General features: G+C 32.8%; 1 protein-coding gene across 3 annotated transcripts in view; it reads left to right on the top strand.

Annotated features, from left to right (window-relative positions):
* Positions 1 to 694: 694 nt before the first annotated feature.
* Positions 695 to 18,254, top strand: part of LOC106458748 (mitochondrial proton/calcium exchanger protein-like) — a 59,900-nt gene continuing 42,340 nt past the window's right edge. For all 3 annotated transcript variants that reach the window (XR_002610421.1, XM_022385052.1, XM_013918287.2), the window contains exons 1-4: positions 695 to 2,210; positions 5,645 to 5,788; positions 6,411 to 6,551; positions 15,230 to 15,433. Coding sequence is in view for 2 of the 3 variants with exons in the window: in XM_022385052.1 (XP_022240760.1) it covers positions 1,674 to 2,210; positions 5,645 to 5,788; positions 6,411 to 6,551; positions 15,230 to 15,433 (1,026 nt within the window). In the remaining variant the exon portion in view is untranslated. The remainder of the gene's footprint in view (positions 2,211 to 5,644; positions 5,789 to 6,410; positions 6,552 to 15,229; positions 15,434 to 18,254) is intronic.

The following is an 18,254-nucleotide window of genomic DNA, read 5'->3' as shown; positions in this document are numbered from 1 at the left end:
GGTTTCTAGCATTATAAGTCCGCAGACATAACGCTGTGCCACTGGGGGGCTTCGAAAAGAGAAGGGGTCCATGATTGCATATACCCCTCCCCTCATTTTTATATCTATGATCTAGTTTTATTATCTATGACTTTAACTCATTCAACAATGCTTTTTGTACGCTTCACCGTGCACAGTTTCGTTATATTGTACTTTTGTATTATTTTCGGTTACTATAATTTAAAATCAGTTTTGTAACCTGTGACGTTCGTAGACCCCTGAATAAGGCGTAAGCCTGAACGTTAGGTAAAATAAATAAACATTTATATGAAGTTGTTTGTCGTTTTCATTGAAAATAGTTTCCATATTTCAGTCAACACTGAAAGTTTTGAAGAATGATAAAACATTGTTGAATGTTGATTTAAATTTTAAATACTAAAACTTTTTCCAACGTTAAAACTTGTATACTTGAGAATGATCGCACCAGTGATCGAAACGTCGTACCTGTTTTAAAAATATTCTTCCTTACTGTAAAAGCTGTAACCTGTAATAAAATAGTATTAAAACTCATTTGTTGCAGTGGAAGTAACGAATCAAAGAATTTTACGTTTTGATAGAGAAAATATATTAAGAGAGTGTTAAAATTCTTCTTCTTCTTCTTCTTTTTTTTTGGTGTGAAAGTCTTTTCTACTCTGGCGGACAGAGTGTGGTTGAAATTTGTTCTATGGTCTGCTTCGGAACTCCTGTATTGTATTGTTAAAAATATAATGGGCTTAATACTACGACAAGCATAATTAAATGCTAAAATTCTTTAAAAAATGGAAAACTTGTAGTTAGACTTAGAGCAACTATTGATTATGCTCACGTGTTGCGGAGCAACAGTAGCACATTTTATTTTTATTACTATTTTTGCTATTAGTATTAGGCTTAGTGAAGTTAGTGTGGGAGTTTTTACTCACTTTTACTAGTTTTATTTTTAGTGTAAAGAGTAAGTAGACTAAAGTTCGTCTACTTCCATCGTCATTGGTAATGGTATAAAACTTGTATTATTTCCAGTCATGTAGTGACAATAACTCTCCAGGGCAGTAGGCTGTAATTCAACTAAATTAAACATTTCATTTTCAGTATAACAACAACTTAAATATAACGCTTACATTTTGTGTGACGTACTTAGACTAAGAAGATAACAAAATTAACATTAGCCTGATTAGGATCTAACACTAATAGTAACACTGATAGTAAAATCAACATTTACTGATTTCCTCTGAATCTGCAGCTCACTAAGGTGACTGTGACAGGAATATCAACATGTAATACCAAGTATTTGTATATTTCTAAATATTATATGCATATATATATATATTATATTACTGTTGACTTAAACTTAAAGCTTTGTAATAGATGAAAAATTTCATTAAAGAAGTTTGCCTTGTTATGCAAACTTGGTAATATGAATTTAACTTAAATGATAAGTGGGAAAATAATTTACATAACCAAAATCTCATTTTTAGTCTCTTTAAAATTTTGCCTTCAGACATTTAAGATGTGTGTTACTTGTAACTGGATTGTTTATATTCTAATATTATTTGCATGTTCTGTGTTACTGAGTTTACATGATGTAAGTCTTAGATTAACATTTCTTGTTTAGCTGATAAATTTCTTTAGAAACTTTGTAGTCTTTCAGATTTCCAGCCATGTTGCAACTATGTAGGATCAAAGTACCTGTTTTTGTGTGGTTTTGCCCTTACCATGGACACCAGGTGGCATACTTGTTAACCTGTTTTAACTGTAACTCAGCTAAGTATGTAGTACAAAGAACATGTGTTAAAAGTTACTCTATTTTAAACACTCAAAAATCCTCCTTATTAGGTTATTGGTATAAAGACAGTGACCAATACAGGTGGAGTGGTCTAGACTTGCATGTGTATATTGCTAGGAAAATATATATAGATTTTACTTTACATGAAAAAGAATCATCTAAAGTTGAAAGTTCTGTCAAAGTACTCAGACAGGAGGTGGAAAAAGCTAAGCAAGAAATTGGAGTTTTTATCACTCCAGATAAATCTACCTATGTAGCACCTCCAAAACGTTCTGTGTGGAAGAAAATAGGAGATGGTATCCTTCACTATTACCATGGTTTCAGGCTTTTATATATTGATATTAAAGTATCTTCTAGACTTGCTTGGAAATTACTTCATGGAAAGGAAATGACTCGGCGAGAACATAGACAGGTTAGTTGGATGTTAATGTACTAGAAACAATGCTTTCAATTTTCTTATGTCATATTATCATTTATTTAAATAAAATGTTTTCATTTTTGTACATCAGATGTATAGTTCTTGACATTTATTAAATATTTGTAGGAATACATTTAGAAGTCAAAGCTGGTTGTAGAGTTTGGGTTATACTTTCAGTTCTTTTAAGTTCTAATATACCTAATATGGGCAGTAGGAAATGATGTTATGTATAGTATTATTTTATTAGTGACAGGAATGTAAAGTTTGTTGTATTTTCCTGCTGTTAATCAAGGTTAGCAAGGGAAATGTTGCATATTAATTATATCATTCAAGGTTTTCAGTTTGATGGCATGTTGTGTTCATTATTCTACCTACTGTTCAACGAGTTTATAAAGCTCAAATTCATGAAATCAAAGTTTCTTTAGAGGGGGGGGGGGATGTTTAAAAGGTTCTGCCAGTAATTGTGGCAAGGAAAGAGATTGGAAAGGAGTGAAGACATCAAGTGAAGAAGCAGTTCACTTGAAATATAAATACTGGTAATACTTCATACATGCTCAACATTTTTTACTAACCTTGAGTGATGAACAGTCAGCAGTAAAGTTATTTTCAACTATCAGCCTTAATTCAGGTGGTTGAAGTAACAAGTAAGACAGTTTGGACACCCTTCTAGAAAACAGAAGCATTTGAGGCAAGATTTTGCTCTCTAAATATACAAGTAGCCCCTTCTACCATAATGTAACAAGTGAAACAAAATTGTAACCTGAACTATTTATTTTAGAAAATCAAAATTTTTAAAAAGCAGATTATTTGAAAAGCAAGTGAATAATGTATTTTAATTTTCCTCTATTACAAAAAATGGCAGGTTTTTATAGGGTTAGATTCTTTACAGTAGGTGTCTGTGACTTGTTGGCAATCAGTTTCAACAATAAATGGACAGCACACAATTCACTTGTTTTAAAATAATATATCAAAAACAAGTCCAACATATGTACAAAAATTTGTTACACTACATCACAGTTGTATCCAGAGTTTTAGATAATTGTCTCCTTTTCCTCAAAGTCCAAACAGGCAGGTTCAGTTAGTTTAGAACACCCTTTGACAAGACAAATTATTCTCCTCTATCTCTGTTATTACAATACAAGCTGTGAAACTCTCTTTAGAAATCACCATCATATGCTCTTTATGGCTAAGCTCCCAATTATGTAGTATAACTTCACTTTCACTAACTTAATCACCTATATATGTATGTGTCTAGGTATATATTGCCTGACTGAATTTTAAAACTTTCTACAAACTACAAGTTGTTATCATATAACAATACACACTTAAAAAAACGTGAGAAATTCTAAAGGTTTGAATAATATTACGTCAATTCACAACAGTTGAATTACACAACAAATGATTCATAAACAATTATGTAAGCAAAACCTGTGATAAATTATCACTTCTAAAACACTAAGTTTAACACTTGCACTTTATAACTATCTAAATCATAACTCCTGTATTAAATTTAAATGAAACAGTCGTGTATTTATAAAAAAATTTGATTTTAATGTTTGAGCATAACAAATTATAATTGAATTTGATCTTTTTGGGAATAGATTCCAACACCTACTAGCAACAGAAGAGAAATTGCTCAGGCTATAGTTTCCTAGTTCCTCTCTGTTCTTTTTCTTTTTAAACATGAGATTCAAATTTGCAGTTATCCAATTATCAGGAATTTTTTCAGCTATTTTCTTTGCTAAGCTTATACAAAAATTTTGGATAAACTTCAATATACATATTATCATAGTACATGTAAAGAACTTCTTTGATATAGATGTAAACTGATTTGTAATAATATTTAATTTCCAAGGAATAACAAGGCACCGTTGGGCTTATCTGGGCTGTTCTATTTTCTGCTACTGTCCTGCTCCAAACTACATATATAAACCCCCAACTCTTTTTTTTTCTAAAATACTCACAGGAAGGCAGTTAATTATTTTGATATGTCAACTATCTTGCTTTAACAGGCATCACATTTTAATTTTGCATATCTTAAACTTGTGTCCTTTAATTGTATTGCCTGCAGAGTTATTATGGAAAGATCTGGATTTAGGATTCTATTCTCAATCACATCATACATGGACAATAAGAGACTATTTCATTCTTCAAGGTTTTCATTGCACATCCACCCTTAAGAAAATGTAAAAACTTAAACCCACCAATTTTTTGTAAGGAAATTATTGATTCCTTTTTTAAACTCAAGAGCCATCCTCCAAAATTGCTGATGATTGTTAAATCTGTAAGTCAGTCACGCTGTTAGAAAATCAACTGTCATAAGCAGAACCTAACTTATCTTTCCCAATTTTTAAACTTGTGTTCTCTCATCTTGTTATCTTCAGAATATAGTACAGAGAAATTGAAAACCTTTATCTATCCACCCATGCCTCTGTACACACAAATAATCATATAAACTTCAGTAAAATCACTTCTTACCTCTCTTTTCTTAAGAAAAGATAAGTTGAGAGATCTTAACCTATCCTTATAAGATTAATCTTCCAGCTTCAGAATCATCCTGTTAAAACCTTTCCAACTGTACATAGTACTCCAAGTGAAGCCTTACAAGTGACTTTTATAAAGAGAAATTATTTCTTTTCACTTGTAATCAGTGTTTGTAATTACACCCTAAAATTGTATAAGCTTTGTTATTAAGAACAGATGTCTAACTTGAAGATTTGACTTGAGTAACGTTTTACACTGAACTTCAACAACTCAACATCTATAATAAGGTGACCACAAACACAGTATTCTAAATGAAGTGCAGTCAGTATCAATAAGTGACATTCCATATATGTATACAACTCAAAATTATGTTCAGCTTATGACTAGCTGATGCACATTGTTTAGAATACTTTAGAGATTTTGTAATAGCTGTATCAAGGTGAGAGTTCCTCATTGATTTTACCTAGTTTCTGCTAGCAAGACCATGTCTTTATTACTTTTATTAAGATTAAGAATCATATGCCAAGTGTTAACTCAGCTCACCAAACAATTCAAATCTCTGTAAAACTATCAAGAAGTTGAGTAAGTCACCATCTACTTGCATCTCAGGAAATTTGTATAACATCATTGGTTCAAAATGATAATATCAGATGAAAACAGATATACTTGTATTAATCTTAAGTACATGATTGTTTGACCTTTTGGGTTTTTTTATTCTGAGATTACTCAAATGGAAGGAATGGCAAGCTTTCAATTAACTTGATGTTATTGTCATAATTCTCTGTGAGAGATAAATTTAAATTGTGACATGATTTGGATTCTAGTAACAATGAACTTTATTAACAGATTATAATTGAAAACATATTGGATTGCTAACATTTTATAATACCTTTTTTAAATACATTTACATTATTAAAAGCTTTTTATTTTGTATTGAATTTTAGCTCGTTCGTACAGTTTCTGATGTTTTCCGCATTGTTCCATTTTCTGTGTTTATCATTGTGCCTTTTATGGAACTGTTATTACCGGTAGCCATAAAACTCTTTCCTGGTATGCTTCCATCAACTTTTGAAACTTCTTCAGAAAGGGTAAGATTGAAATTTTTACTCATGTAACTTATGTGATTCTTATTATATTATTTCTCCCTATTTTGGATACAACTAGTGATACCAATTCTATTGCACTTGTTTTCAAACATTGAATATTTGTATTAAATAAATTGTCATAAAAATTTCCAGATAAAACATATCAAAATTAACTTTTAATTAAAAAAATCATAACTTTCCACTGCTTTGAATGTAGAGCACTAACAAGCATGTTTAGATTCAATTCTGTTTAGTATACCTGACTTTCTGTTGATCTGAAAAATGATAAAGGATTGCCTTCCACTGTATTTCTTTTACTTTAGGAAATGCCTAAAATATATATAAAAAAAAGGGGTATGCAGTCAAATTTTTTTAAATAATAGGTTTATATTTTAGAATATGGTTTATGTTTCTATAAAGTATTCTATTTAAACCAATTCAATGAATAGCTAGGTTTTATATATATATGGTATTGGCTTTATTAAGTGTGTGATTTAATAGTGAAGATACGTTGACTAAATATCCAGTTTATGAATGAACTTTTTAGGTAGTCCCATTGACACTTTTAACTTTATTTTGGGTTCTTGTTTAATTATTGTATAAGATTTACTTTATGATATAACAGGAAGTTAAAGTGAAGAAACAGCTTAAGATCAAGTTGGAGATGGCCAAGTTTCTGCAGAAAACTATGGATGAAATGGCTCTTCATGCTCGAGGTGACAAACACTCTCACTCTGCCAAAGAATTTGCCCAGTTTTTTGACAAGGTAAAGAACAGTTTAAAAGCCAAGTTGCCCTTTTACATATCTGAATGATTAACCCTCTAACTACGGGTCTTCCTATGGTCATGGGTCAAAGAACATGTCATCACGTTTATACTTACATTAAACATTTTATTGAACTACTATTTTATGAATGTATGTGAATAAGTTTGGTATCAAATTGTAGATTATAATTCAAATTTTAGTATTATGCATTAGTTAATTTCTTAATTTACAAGTTAATATTAAAAAAATCGTAAGTATTGATTTTTTGTGTGTCACATGGTATGTTGGATGCAGCTTTTCTTACAAATTATGTTTGTGATGCCTAAATACAAAGTCTATAGTTTCTTATGAATTAAAAACTCATATTACTAATACTACTAATTACAAGCTAGAATATAAAATCAGAACCTTCTATCTTTTCTATTTGTTGAGATATCATTATATTTAACGAATCATATATAGTGGCCCCGCCTGCTTCTTCCATTTTTGGAAATACTTCCTTACATGTAGCCGCTTTGCTAAGTCCTGGTTTTATAACCAACCAAAAGCACAGAACTTCCCCTATGTGGTTTTCTCAAACTATTGAAGGTGGAAAATTCCCAAGATTATTTCTTTTGTTTCGAATCTCGGAAGGAAGGAAGGGGTAAGTGAAAATGTTGTTCCAAATACCATATGTTTTTAGACCCGAATACAGTATAGTTATTATTGGATTTCTGTAGTATTGATATAGTAATTTGTGATTTTTTATTATTTTGAAATCTATATATGAAATATAAAAAAATTACTTTGTTTTACATCCTCCATGTGCAAAATTTGACAAGGCTTAGCAAATTATGGCAAGCAGCAAACGAGTACAAAGTTCGTAAGTAAAAGGGATCATGGTTTTCTATACCTCTTTGTTTACTGTTCAATGTTTTAAGAAAAATAACTGAAATTTAAGAACTTATTTGTAAATAGTAATAATGTGTATACATAAGTAATGTATTGTAACCAAAATATGATTGTATTTTACTAAATGCTGATCCACTAGAACAAAGCCAAGACAGGTCACTTTGTAAAGGCCAGTTTTATACTATTGGACACAATAACATGAGTGTGCCACATCATTGCAATTTCTGTAATGTTATTCAGATGCAGCTGAAAGGTCAATAAAATGAAAATAAAAAGTTTATACAGATGGATAATTTTATGAGATTTAAGCTATTTAGACTAAACATATGTGGTTTCTTTTTATAATTTATAGTCATTCTAGAATGAAAAAATCATAATTTATACCTATTTCCTAATTTTTATGGTGGTTATGAGGTTGGTCAAATTGACTAAACCCATAGAGATAGAATAGTGAAAATAACAGATAAAATATAGAATAGTAATCTTAAAATCAAAATTACTCTGCATGTTGGACAGTCAAGTTCAAAAAGAAAAAATATACAAGCCAATTATTACTTAAAAAATCTTAAAACTTAATAAAAAAAATCTCATCTTTTGTATACAAAAGCCTTGTAATGTTTACTGATAATCTGCAAAATGTCATGAAGATATGCTAACTGTATTAAAAGTTATAGTACGGAAACTATAACAAGCCCAAAATGGTTATGAGGTCGGGGGGACTGAGCCTGTAGTGAGAGAGTTAATTACATTATTAATTGGTGTAATAGTGTGTAGCTAAGAGCTTTTAATAATTTTGATAGTTTTTGTTCTCTTGAAGCATTAACCCTTTTGCCCTGGGTATCCTATAATGCGCATGACAGAAGGTTTTAATGTCTTACATTCAAAATTTTATTAAACTACTTTTTATTTATGTTATACCAATTAGTATAGCATGAAAGTTTAGCTTGTAACCCATATCTTAATAGCATATATGTTTTAGGTTCTTAATTTGATAAGGCTAAATTAAAAAAATCCTGAATTTCTCCTAGTATGACTCACGTGACACATTTTCTCTTGGTATCTTCTCTATTTCATCTACTCCCCCCCCCCAAGAAACTATGAAATTAAATGTAAATTACTCACTATAAAATTGTTATTGCTCAGACAAACCATAATTTTTATAGCCTTCAATTTGTTTTGGCAATGGATGCATTACATCAGGATGGGACAGGATTACAACTCTAGGCCTTCCCCCCGATTCATATGTTACCCAAGATACTAACTATGTTTTGTTCCAACCCATTGTTGGAGCCTGTTGATAGCACCTAATTGGTAGCTACACTGTGGTTTCTGCTTCTGTGATATCTTCAGGAGTGTTCACCTCTTCCACTTCTTCTTAGGCCATGTCTGAGGAGACAGCCATGAATTGATAAGGTTCACCCAGCTATCAAAAGCTCCAGCTTCAGGCATATAGGTAATGCAGTCTTTCATAAGGCATCAGAGTTTAATTTCAAAAGTTGGCTTGTATCTGTATCAGTTTTTTTTTGCTTAGTTCCACGATAGACATTTCTCAACGGAAATGGCACATATATCTGCAATAATGTATTGAGAGGAGATTGAATCCACTTCGGTGAGAAGTGCTGACCATGACCCTTTTTTTTTCTGGCTCTTTGACAAGGGTTTTTGCACCTTCCATAATCACCCTTTATACAGCAGCCTTATCAGTTACCAATCGATACTAGCAACTAAATATTCTTTGAGTCCCCAGTACTCTTTGAGTTCCTCAGGTTACTTGGGGTCCTTTGTCCCAAACAACCATTCCAGTTACCAATCTGAAGTATTAAGGTTACATGCCCTTTCTCTACACCTGTTTGTGTCTTGGATCTCGTATATCCTGTATCACCTCTACATAAAAGTTTATTTTTCATTGCAGCTAACCTTCAGACATAGTCAGTAGAAGGTGTTTGCACTGTTTGTCCACATACCGCTTTATCATTCTACCGATGTCCTCAAACCAGTTCTTCTTACCCAAGTCATTCAGACAGGGAAAGGGATTAATCCTTTTCACCAATTCATCTGATTACTATTTCTCACTTTTATGACTGATCAGATTTTGATTGTTGTCACGTACAGTGAGTATCTTGAAGGTTTTGTTCTGTGCACTAATGCCTTTCAAGATGTTAGATGACGACTTTTTATTCTGGGCTCTCTTTGAAGTTGAGAAATCTTCTGCAAGTCATGTCTCATCAGATTAGTCGTATGTCCTTAGTGGCATGGTTGAATTGCCCATTGGAGGGCATTGTGCGGACTGGTATGTGGACCTCCCCCAATACTTTTATCTCACATTATTTGCATGATCTGGCAGTATCCTCATCTGATGGTTTTTCACCTACCCCCTGTAGCTATTTTAACCACTTCAGCTAGATTTTACAGAAGGGTGAGTATTTTCATTGCTATCTTTCAGAGTCCCTTACTTCATTTTCACAGGATCCCAGGTGTGATTTTATCAACCCAATTCTGCACTAGCAACCACTGTTTTAATATACTTTATACAGGTTGCAACAGGCTCTGTAGAAATGAGGTGTTGCATAAGACCACCTTGGAGCTGACCAGGTGGTATTACTGTACTGTACTGGACTGCTACTTGTGGACTATCATGAGTGAAGCATAAGGGGATCCTGCTCATCCCTGCCAATCATTGGATTGAATAAATGGGTGTCAGTTTGGTTTTAAAAATTTAGGGAACTTGGTTCACCTATTGCACTGTTCCTCAGGGCTCCCCAAAGCACATTACCTCCCAGTTTCTATTAGTGGAGCTAGGGAGTCCTTACCACACTCATTTTCCAGTCACTGGGGTGGTGGACAGAGGCTTTTCCTCCAGAGTGTTTGAGTTAATTCCTCCACTCTTGGAGAAGAGGGTGAAGTTGGGGGCCCTCCTACCTGTGTTCCTGGATGTTTTTCCCAGATGTTGGTAGGAGTGGGAGCCTACTAATAATACTGGTTCAGATTTGATACTCTGCTATCCGTTTGGGGTGTACATAGCCCTTCTGTTTGATCAATGTAGATTTAGTACATTGTTCATGGAAGAGGGTCCACTACGTCATCCTAATTCTGAACACAGAGTGATCCCATCCTGGGTCCTTTGTTGAGTATAGGTGTTCCACGTCATCCCCATAATTCTGGGGGGAAGTGGAATGCTCCTTGCTACTTGGTTGAGGAGTGTGGATGAATGTTCATAATTCCAGACTGGGTGAGTTCTGTTTTTTTAGTTGAGTAAGGCATACACGATCTTATCATTATCCCGAGCCTGGAGTGTTACCTTTTGGGCTTCTTTAGTAATGAGATTAAAGCCATTTAGACTAAACATTTGTGGTTTGTATTATAATTTGTAGTAATTCTATAACAAAAAATGCTTAATTTATTTCTTTCCTTTTTTTTATGGTTCTTTTTTCTGGACCTGAAAGTTTTCAAACCAAAATACCTACCAAGGAATTTTGCTTTGCTTTTTTTCCATGGACCCCCCAAGATTGTGATATGCCGTCAAATCGGTGAGCAGCTTTGTTCACTGCTTTGGTGCTCACTAGCGTAGGTCCTTTAGGATAGCGCAATAAAGTGGAGGTACCTTAGCTGCGACAGCCTTGCAAAGGCTATGAACTGCCTGGAACACATCATCTTGAACACACAGTGCTTGATTTGTATACACAATACATACACACACACATACATGTACACACTGCTTGTTAGGCATGATAGGCTATACATGTTGTATACATCGTACACCAGCGCAGCTATCACACGTTTTCAAGCTAAACATTTGTTTCATGGGCATTCATAGTGATAATGTTGGTGGAATGTACATGACTGATCAGTGTTTCTATCTTTGGGAAGGTCCATTCATGATTTGTCATAAGTTCTGCTCGGTTAAAAAATGCTTAGATCAGTTTATGTGGAGTCAAACTTTCGATTGCCTTTTTTTGTATTTTAAGGGGCCACGCAAGCTACTTAGCAGACATTTTTTTTATGGGCCCATCGGCATTTTGGGGGGGGGGCACTGGCTCCTGGCCCCCTTTAGTTTCAAGCCCTGTTCTATAATCTAAATATCCTGTCATACCAGTCAATTTAAATTTCTTAAATTTGTGATGCTTTTCTTTAATTTTATCTCTTATACCCTCTGTGAGCAAACCTGGTTTGCTACTTGCAGCTATCCTTTTCTTTCTATAAGGAATATGTTTGTCTTGAATATTTAAAGCCTTATTCTTAACAATTTTCCACGTTTGATCAGAGTCTCCAGATAACTAAGCTGCCCAATTTACAACAGAAATTCATCTTCTACAGTTAATAAAGAGGCTGAAACTAACTAGACTCAAGGAATTTTTTTCATAATAACTAAAATTAAGCATGCCACAGCATGTGTAAATTTTGATCCTATGGTGATTCTATCATCTTGATCATAAATAAAACCATTAAGCATAAAATGTAAATCTTTTATGGAAAATATATATCAGCTTGGAAAACTAAACTATATCAGAAGAAACAAATACTAAATCAGTGTGTAATATAATGCACTGGAATTTTAGTGTAAAGATTCAATGTTGGAACTAGCAGGATTCACATTATCATGATCTTCAAATTTTATTACTATGTTTTCACTCTCAGTATGATCTTTCACTGTAAATTTGTTACATATATGATCTTGAAGAAATTTCACAACTTGTGATTATAACTATTATGGTATTTCCCGACTTGCGGATTTACCTCAGAGCAGTCAGTTAGAGCAAGTTAACTGGAGGCTCAAGGATTTCCAAGCTGTGAAGCATTCTCTTCCCTTAACTCAAATCAGTTTCCTTGTGCAAAAAGAGAGAGACAGGAAACAAAGGCAGAAGTGTGTAAATGTTTATTAAATACAAATAATACAATACTTAACAAAACAAAAGGGCAGGTGTATCCATTAGATGTGTTGAACTGACATGTGTGAGAAACCTTTATTAGTTTCTCTTACCAGTTAATTTAATCCTCTCTTTAACTTTCTCAACACCGGCTCAGTCAATTTGACAGACCATGTAACCTCTTTGTACTTATTTAAAGTATTTATAGATTTAATACTTCTAACTTTCAATATAGTATGTATATCTTCACAAAATTTGGCAGTCTTTTGGTTAATAGTCTTTAACATACAAAAAAATCATATTTTTTAGTAAAGTATTTTTAATAAAATAAAGATTTGTTCATGAATATATTGAGTATTTGTTTTGAATAGTCCTTGTGCAAAGTAATTTTCATGTTCAAATTAAAAATACTTTTCCTCATCTCAAAAATCTCAAATTTCCTTTGTGTAATCCCTAAAACCTCCTAAATGCATTTCAAAAGTTTTTTTTTCAGTAAAACTTTATAGTTTATCTGTTATTTTCTCTACTATATCTCAAGATGGAATCGATTAATTCGACTAACCTCGTAACCACCAAAAAGAAAAAAAAATTAAATAAATCTAAATTACCCTTTCTGTCTTTCTAGAATGACTTCAAATTGTAACATGAAACTACATTCAATTAACCCAAGTAGCTCTAAGTTTGTAACAGTATACATCTATTTATAATTAAATTTTATTGTTTTATTGCCCTTTGAACTGTGTCTAACTACTATTCGTGCCATTATAAGTTGTAAATCACTTGGAGAATGTGCAGCTCACGTTACGTAGCAAATTACATTACCCATGAGCTGCTTGCGGTGTGCCTCATGAAACATTTTCATTAGAATATTATTATTATTTATTCTACCTAATCTAATCTTAACTAATCTAAAAGGAACCCTATTTTTACATTTTATAATTAGACATAAAGAATAAACATGAAAAAACAAGAAATGGAATACTTAACCAATCATCTTTTTTTCTTGCTGTCTTTTGTTGAAGAGTGTTAACCCTAATTTTTTTATACTAATGATAGTAATGCACTTAATAATTTTTATTTAATTAAATAATGCACCAAAGAATATAGACTAATAACATGTAAAAAGTAGACAAATTCTTTTACCTCTCAGAATTTTTCTGACTTTCTAACTATGTGACAACAGTCATTATAAATTCATTCAAGCTAGTCATTAACTTTCTCACAGGAACGATGTTGGTACTCTGAGTGAAACTGACATTTAACTGTTCAGAACATAATGTTATAAAATACATCATTTGATAGATGAAAACATTGACTTTCTACCAGTTATAAGTAATATATAATTAAATGTAAGAGAGAACTATTAACGGACTCTGAAAGAGGCGTTGCAAGAGGGATCTGATTTTCTATTCACTAGCTCTGTAACCAAACAAAATTGAAGACTATAAAAATTATGGTTTGTCTGAGCAAGGACAATTTTATACAGTAATTTACATTTAATTTCGTACTTTTTCTATGGGTGGTGCATAAAATAGGGAAGGTGACATGCAAAGAGAAAATGTGTCGCATATGTCACAGTAGGGGAAATTCAGGATTTTTTTAGTATTGCCTTGTAGAATTAAAAACTTAAAATTTGTATATTATTAAAATATGAATTATTAGCTAAGATTTTATTCTATTCTAATTGCTATAACATAAACAAAAATCTTGTGTCATGTGCAGTAAAGGATATCTGTGGCAATAGGTTTAAGTTAAACTACAGATAAATAAATCTAGAGAAATGTACATAAAAATAACCCAGACAAGTAACTAACTGTAAATGAAATAAAGTCCAAGTTAAGCTTGCATTTTACTAAAACTTAATCAAATGCTTCACTTCTAGTTAAGCCTAACAAAGTCTCACTCCTTCAAAACTCAGAGTCTGCAATGATCCAAAGTTATATTTGCTTAAAGTATACAGTATATCTTAAATCCACAAAAACTCTAAAAGCTCCTGAAGCTTTAAAATTTAAATTTTAAAATGAGATGCTAATCAAATCCTGTGTTTTTGAAGTGTGCTAAAATCTCTAGCTCCCAGGGCAAACCTAGCCTTTTATGTAAAAGAAAAACTACACACACAGGCAAGTGTGCTTCTATTTCCATAGTCAGACAGCTAAACATGTCCTAGTAGTATATTATGTGCAAAGGGCATGATAATCCCTAGCTATTATACGATTCACATACAAAAACACAACAACTCTCTCTGGCCAAATTGCATGTTAGCTTTCTTGCAAGAAAATGTAGATAACAGCAAATTATGAACACACTGCATTCTAGTGAAAGGGGAAGCTAGGTAACTTACTCGAACACCTCACTGTGTCCAAACTGTGAATGATAAATGCAATAATTTAGATTATTTATACATGCTAACTAAGAGTATAAAACACATTACAGTTCTGTACTACCCTGTCAATATTGATACTTTTTGTCTTATGAGACAATCTGATTCAAGAATTTTGGGTATACTGCACTATTATCTTCTAATATCACATTGGGGAAAAAAATACCATACAGATGGTATTATATGGTTGACACCAAAGAAGATATGAAGACATTTGAAACCAATTTAATTCTTGTTCATTTCAAAGTAATGGTTAGATATTAAACTGTTTTAAATGAAAAACTTTATAGTTGCTTTTACTCTGTCCTGTATGAATAACCTTATTCTTTAACCAGTTACCCAAGTGTGGTCATTATTTATTTTGCATTATAACTAGTATTTTGTTGTTAATTATTTTCATTTGTGTACATGAGTTTTGTCATCGAAGTTAACCATCTCCTTAAAAAGAATTGTATCTTACAACATTAAAAATTGGGATAAGAGCTAGTTTAGAGACTTGTTATACCATTGATTTGTAGCACAATTGATTTGTGGTTTTACAGATTCAAAAGTCAGCAGAACAACCCACAATAGAAGAAATAATGAAATTTTCTAAGTTGTTTGAAGATGAAATTACTTTGGATAGTCTTCAGCGCCCTCAGTTGGTTGCTCTTTGTCGTTTATTGGAGCTCCAGCCAATTGGAACAAACAATTTTCTGCGGTTTCAGCTGAAAATGCAATTGCGCATGCTAAATGCGGATGATCAGGTATGATAAATGTTCTTTAGGTAATAAAACTCTCAGTAGTATTAGTTATCAAAAAATCTTGTGTTTTAATTGTATTGTTATTGTTTTGCATACAAGAGTTAGTATCTTAATCTTCATGTCTTTTCTGTTATCTGTTACAGCAGTATTTACAGTGCCCTTACTAGTTATATCAGCTAGGCATTTACCATAGTCATATTGATGAACTAATGATTGATGCATCCTTTTTAATACTAATTAGATTATGAGTTAAAATGCAGTATTCTGTAGTTAGTCAACCTGAAAATGGTGACTGTCAAGAATGGGTGACCAGTAAAGGTTTCATCTGGTGATCTAATATCATAACCAGGGGGCAGATTAAGGTGGAAGGTATTGTGGCTATAGACCCAGGCTTAGACTCAAAATAGGCCTGTTATAAAAAAAAAGACTAGTCTTAATTGTTTTTTAGGTAAATATTTAATAAAAATTATTTGACTGAATCTACTTATTTTTGAAGAGGAAGAGTTTTTGTGTGATGTGGGTAGGCTTATCATCCAATGAAGAATGCAGAGATTTGATTGGCTTGCCTCAGAATAATGTGACTAGGTGTAACCAAGCATTGTTAATTAGAGGATATAGAATAAAAGTCATCCAAGTAAAAAAAAAATTTAAATTTTTGAGTTAAGTACAGAAAATGATATGCAATCATTTGCTAGAAACTATTAAGTAGCTCGTTCTGTCATCTTTCTCTCTCACAAACACACAAGCACTCAAATACACACACATACAAGTATGCTTATATGTGCACACACACACATATTATTCATTAAATGTTCATGTTATCTAGTATACAGATGTGTAAACGTGAGTGGTTGGGAAAAGCTAAAGTCAAAGAAAGAGGAAGAAATAAATTAGAGAAAATTGTAGCTAAAACTAGGAAGCTAACAGCTTTATGGACTTTGTCCTCTAGTGCCAAAACCCTCACCAGCCAATACAGTAGAAACAAAAATGTAGACACTAAACCTCTTGATGCTGATGACCATCACCATCATCAAATTGAATTGAGCCCACACCAATAGGAAGAAATTATTGTAATGGTGATGAAGATACTGACCCATTCTTTACATTTGACATTGGGATATGGACACAAGTTTCTGATGAAATGGTAGATTTTTTTTGTGCATTAAAGGTTACTTCTTGCCAGTGCATGAATGCAGATTTCAGTGCATCTACATAATCGATGCTGGGTGACAAGTTTAAATGCCAGTGCTCAAAGACTTCTCTTATCACAAGCAGTTGAATGGAGAAAAAGTTAAAAGAGACTGGCTTTGCTACTCACCATTGAAGAGGAATGTCTTTTTTGTTATATGAAAACTGTTTTCAAAAGCATTGGAATCTTCTTCACAAACAACAACTGGTTACTCTGACTGGAAGCATACTGCAAGGGATTTTAGTTGACATGAAACAACCTTGCTGCATCAGAGTTGCATCACCAAATTTGTTATTCGTAAAATCAAAAATGGACAAATCAACAAGACTTTAACAGAGCAGATGGAGTCAGAGAAGAAATATTGGCACCAAGTTCTTTAGTGCATTCTCTCAATCATACGGTTTCTATTATCCAGAGGAAGCAATGAAGTAGTTGGTTCAGTTCACCTTGTCAATTACTTGGGAATACTGAAACTATTGGCTGAGTAAGATGCATTTTTTGCTGAACACATTCAGAAATGTGCAAATAAAGAAAATATCATGTTTTATACTTATCCTCAACTCTCTGTGATGAATTTATAGAAATCTTACCCAAAGAAGTTCTCACTGCCATTATCCAGGAAATCAAAACATCCAAATTACTCAGTGTCTGTTGATTCTATTCCAGACATATGCCATACAGATCAACTGACAATAATATTTATATACGTTCTAGATGATGTTTCTGTAGAGATATTTGCCACAATCCTATCTGTAAGCAATCACACAGGAGCAGAACTTGTTAGAGTTCTCATTAATTTCTTTGGAAAGAATGCTATAAGAATTCAAGATTGCCTTGGGCAGTTTTACAACAATGCATCCAATATTAGTGGCATGCAAGCCTTGATCAAAGAGAAGAACCCCTTAGCAGACGATGTTCTTTGTTGTGCTCATTCACTCAATTTGGTTGGACAATGTGCTGTGAACTGCCATACTGAAACTTGTTTGTGTTTTTCTCAGCTTCAACCTGTCTGTGGAAGTGCTTATACAATGTGCTTGAAAAACTAGGGTTTCCAACGATAAAGAGGTTATCAGACATAAGGTGAAGTACCCATCCAGAAGCAATGCAAATCTTAAAAAATGGGGTACAACGCCATAATACGAGTCCTCGCTTCCTTTACAGGTGATGACTCTGAAAAGCCTCAAGTGTGTCTAGAGTCAAGAAGCCTTATGCTACAATTGGAACAACTAGAAACAAGTATAATGATAGAATTATGGAGCATTATCCTGGGGAGGTTTAATAAGACAAGTCTTTCATTACAAAACTCCCAAATGGATGTCAGTACAACTTCTCATCTGCTAAAATTTCTCAAGATATTCATGCAGGAATTATAAGATTATTTTTTCCGAATATGAAAAAGGGTAAACAACTGTGAGGATGTGAGATATATAAGATCAAAAGATAAATGAAAAGAAATACGTGATAGGATGAAGGGGATGCTGAGGACTGATTTTTCACCCTCTACTCAATATGAATTTCACACTTTCTTAGTAATAATTGATAAACTGTCACTTGCACTACACACCACAATAGTGGAATATGAAAATGTCAGTTGGACATTTGGGTTCCTACGAAACTTAGAGTTCATGCCTACAA

The sequence above is a fragment of the Limulus polyphemus genome, unplaced genomic scaffold (genome assembly GCF_000517525.1).
Source record: "Limulus polyphemus unplaced genomic scaffold, Limulus_polyphemus-2.1.2 Scaffold508, whole genome shotgun sequence".
Classification (NCBI taxonomy): domain Eukaryota; kingdom Metazoa; phylum Arthropoda; class Merostomata; order Xiphosura; family Limulidae; genus Limulus; species Limulus polyphemus.
Note: the sequence above shows the minus strand (reverse complement) of the source record. Positions and strands in the feature narration are given on the sequence as shown.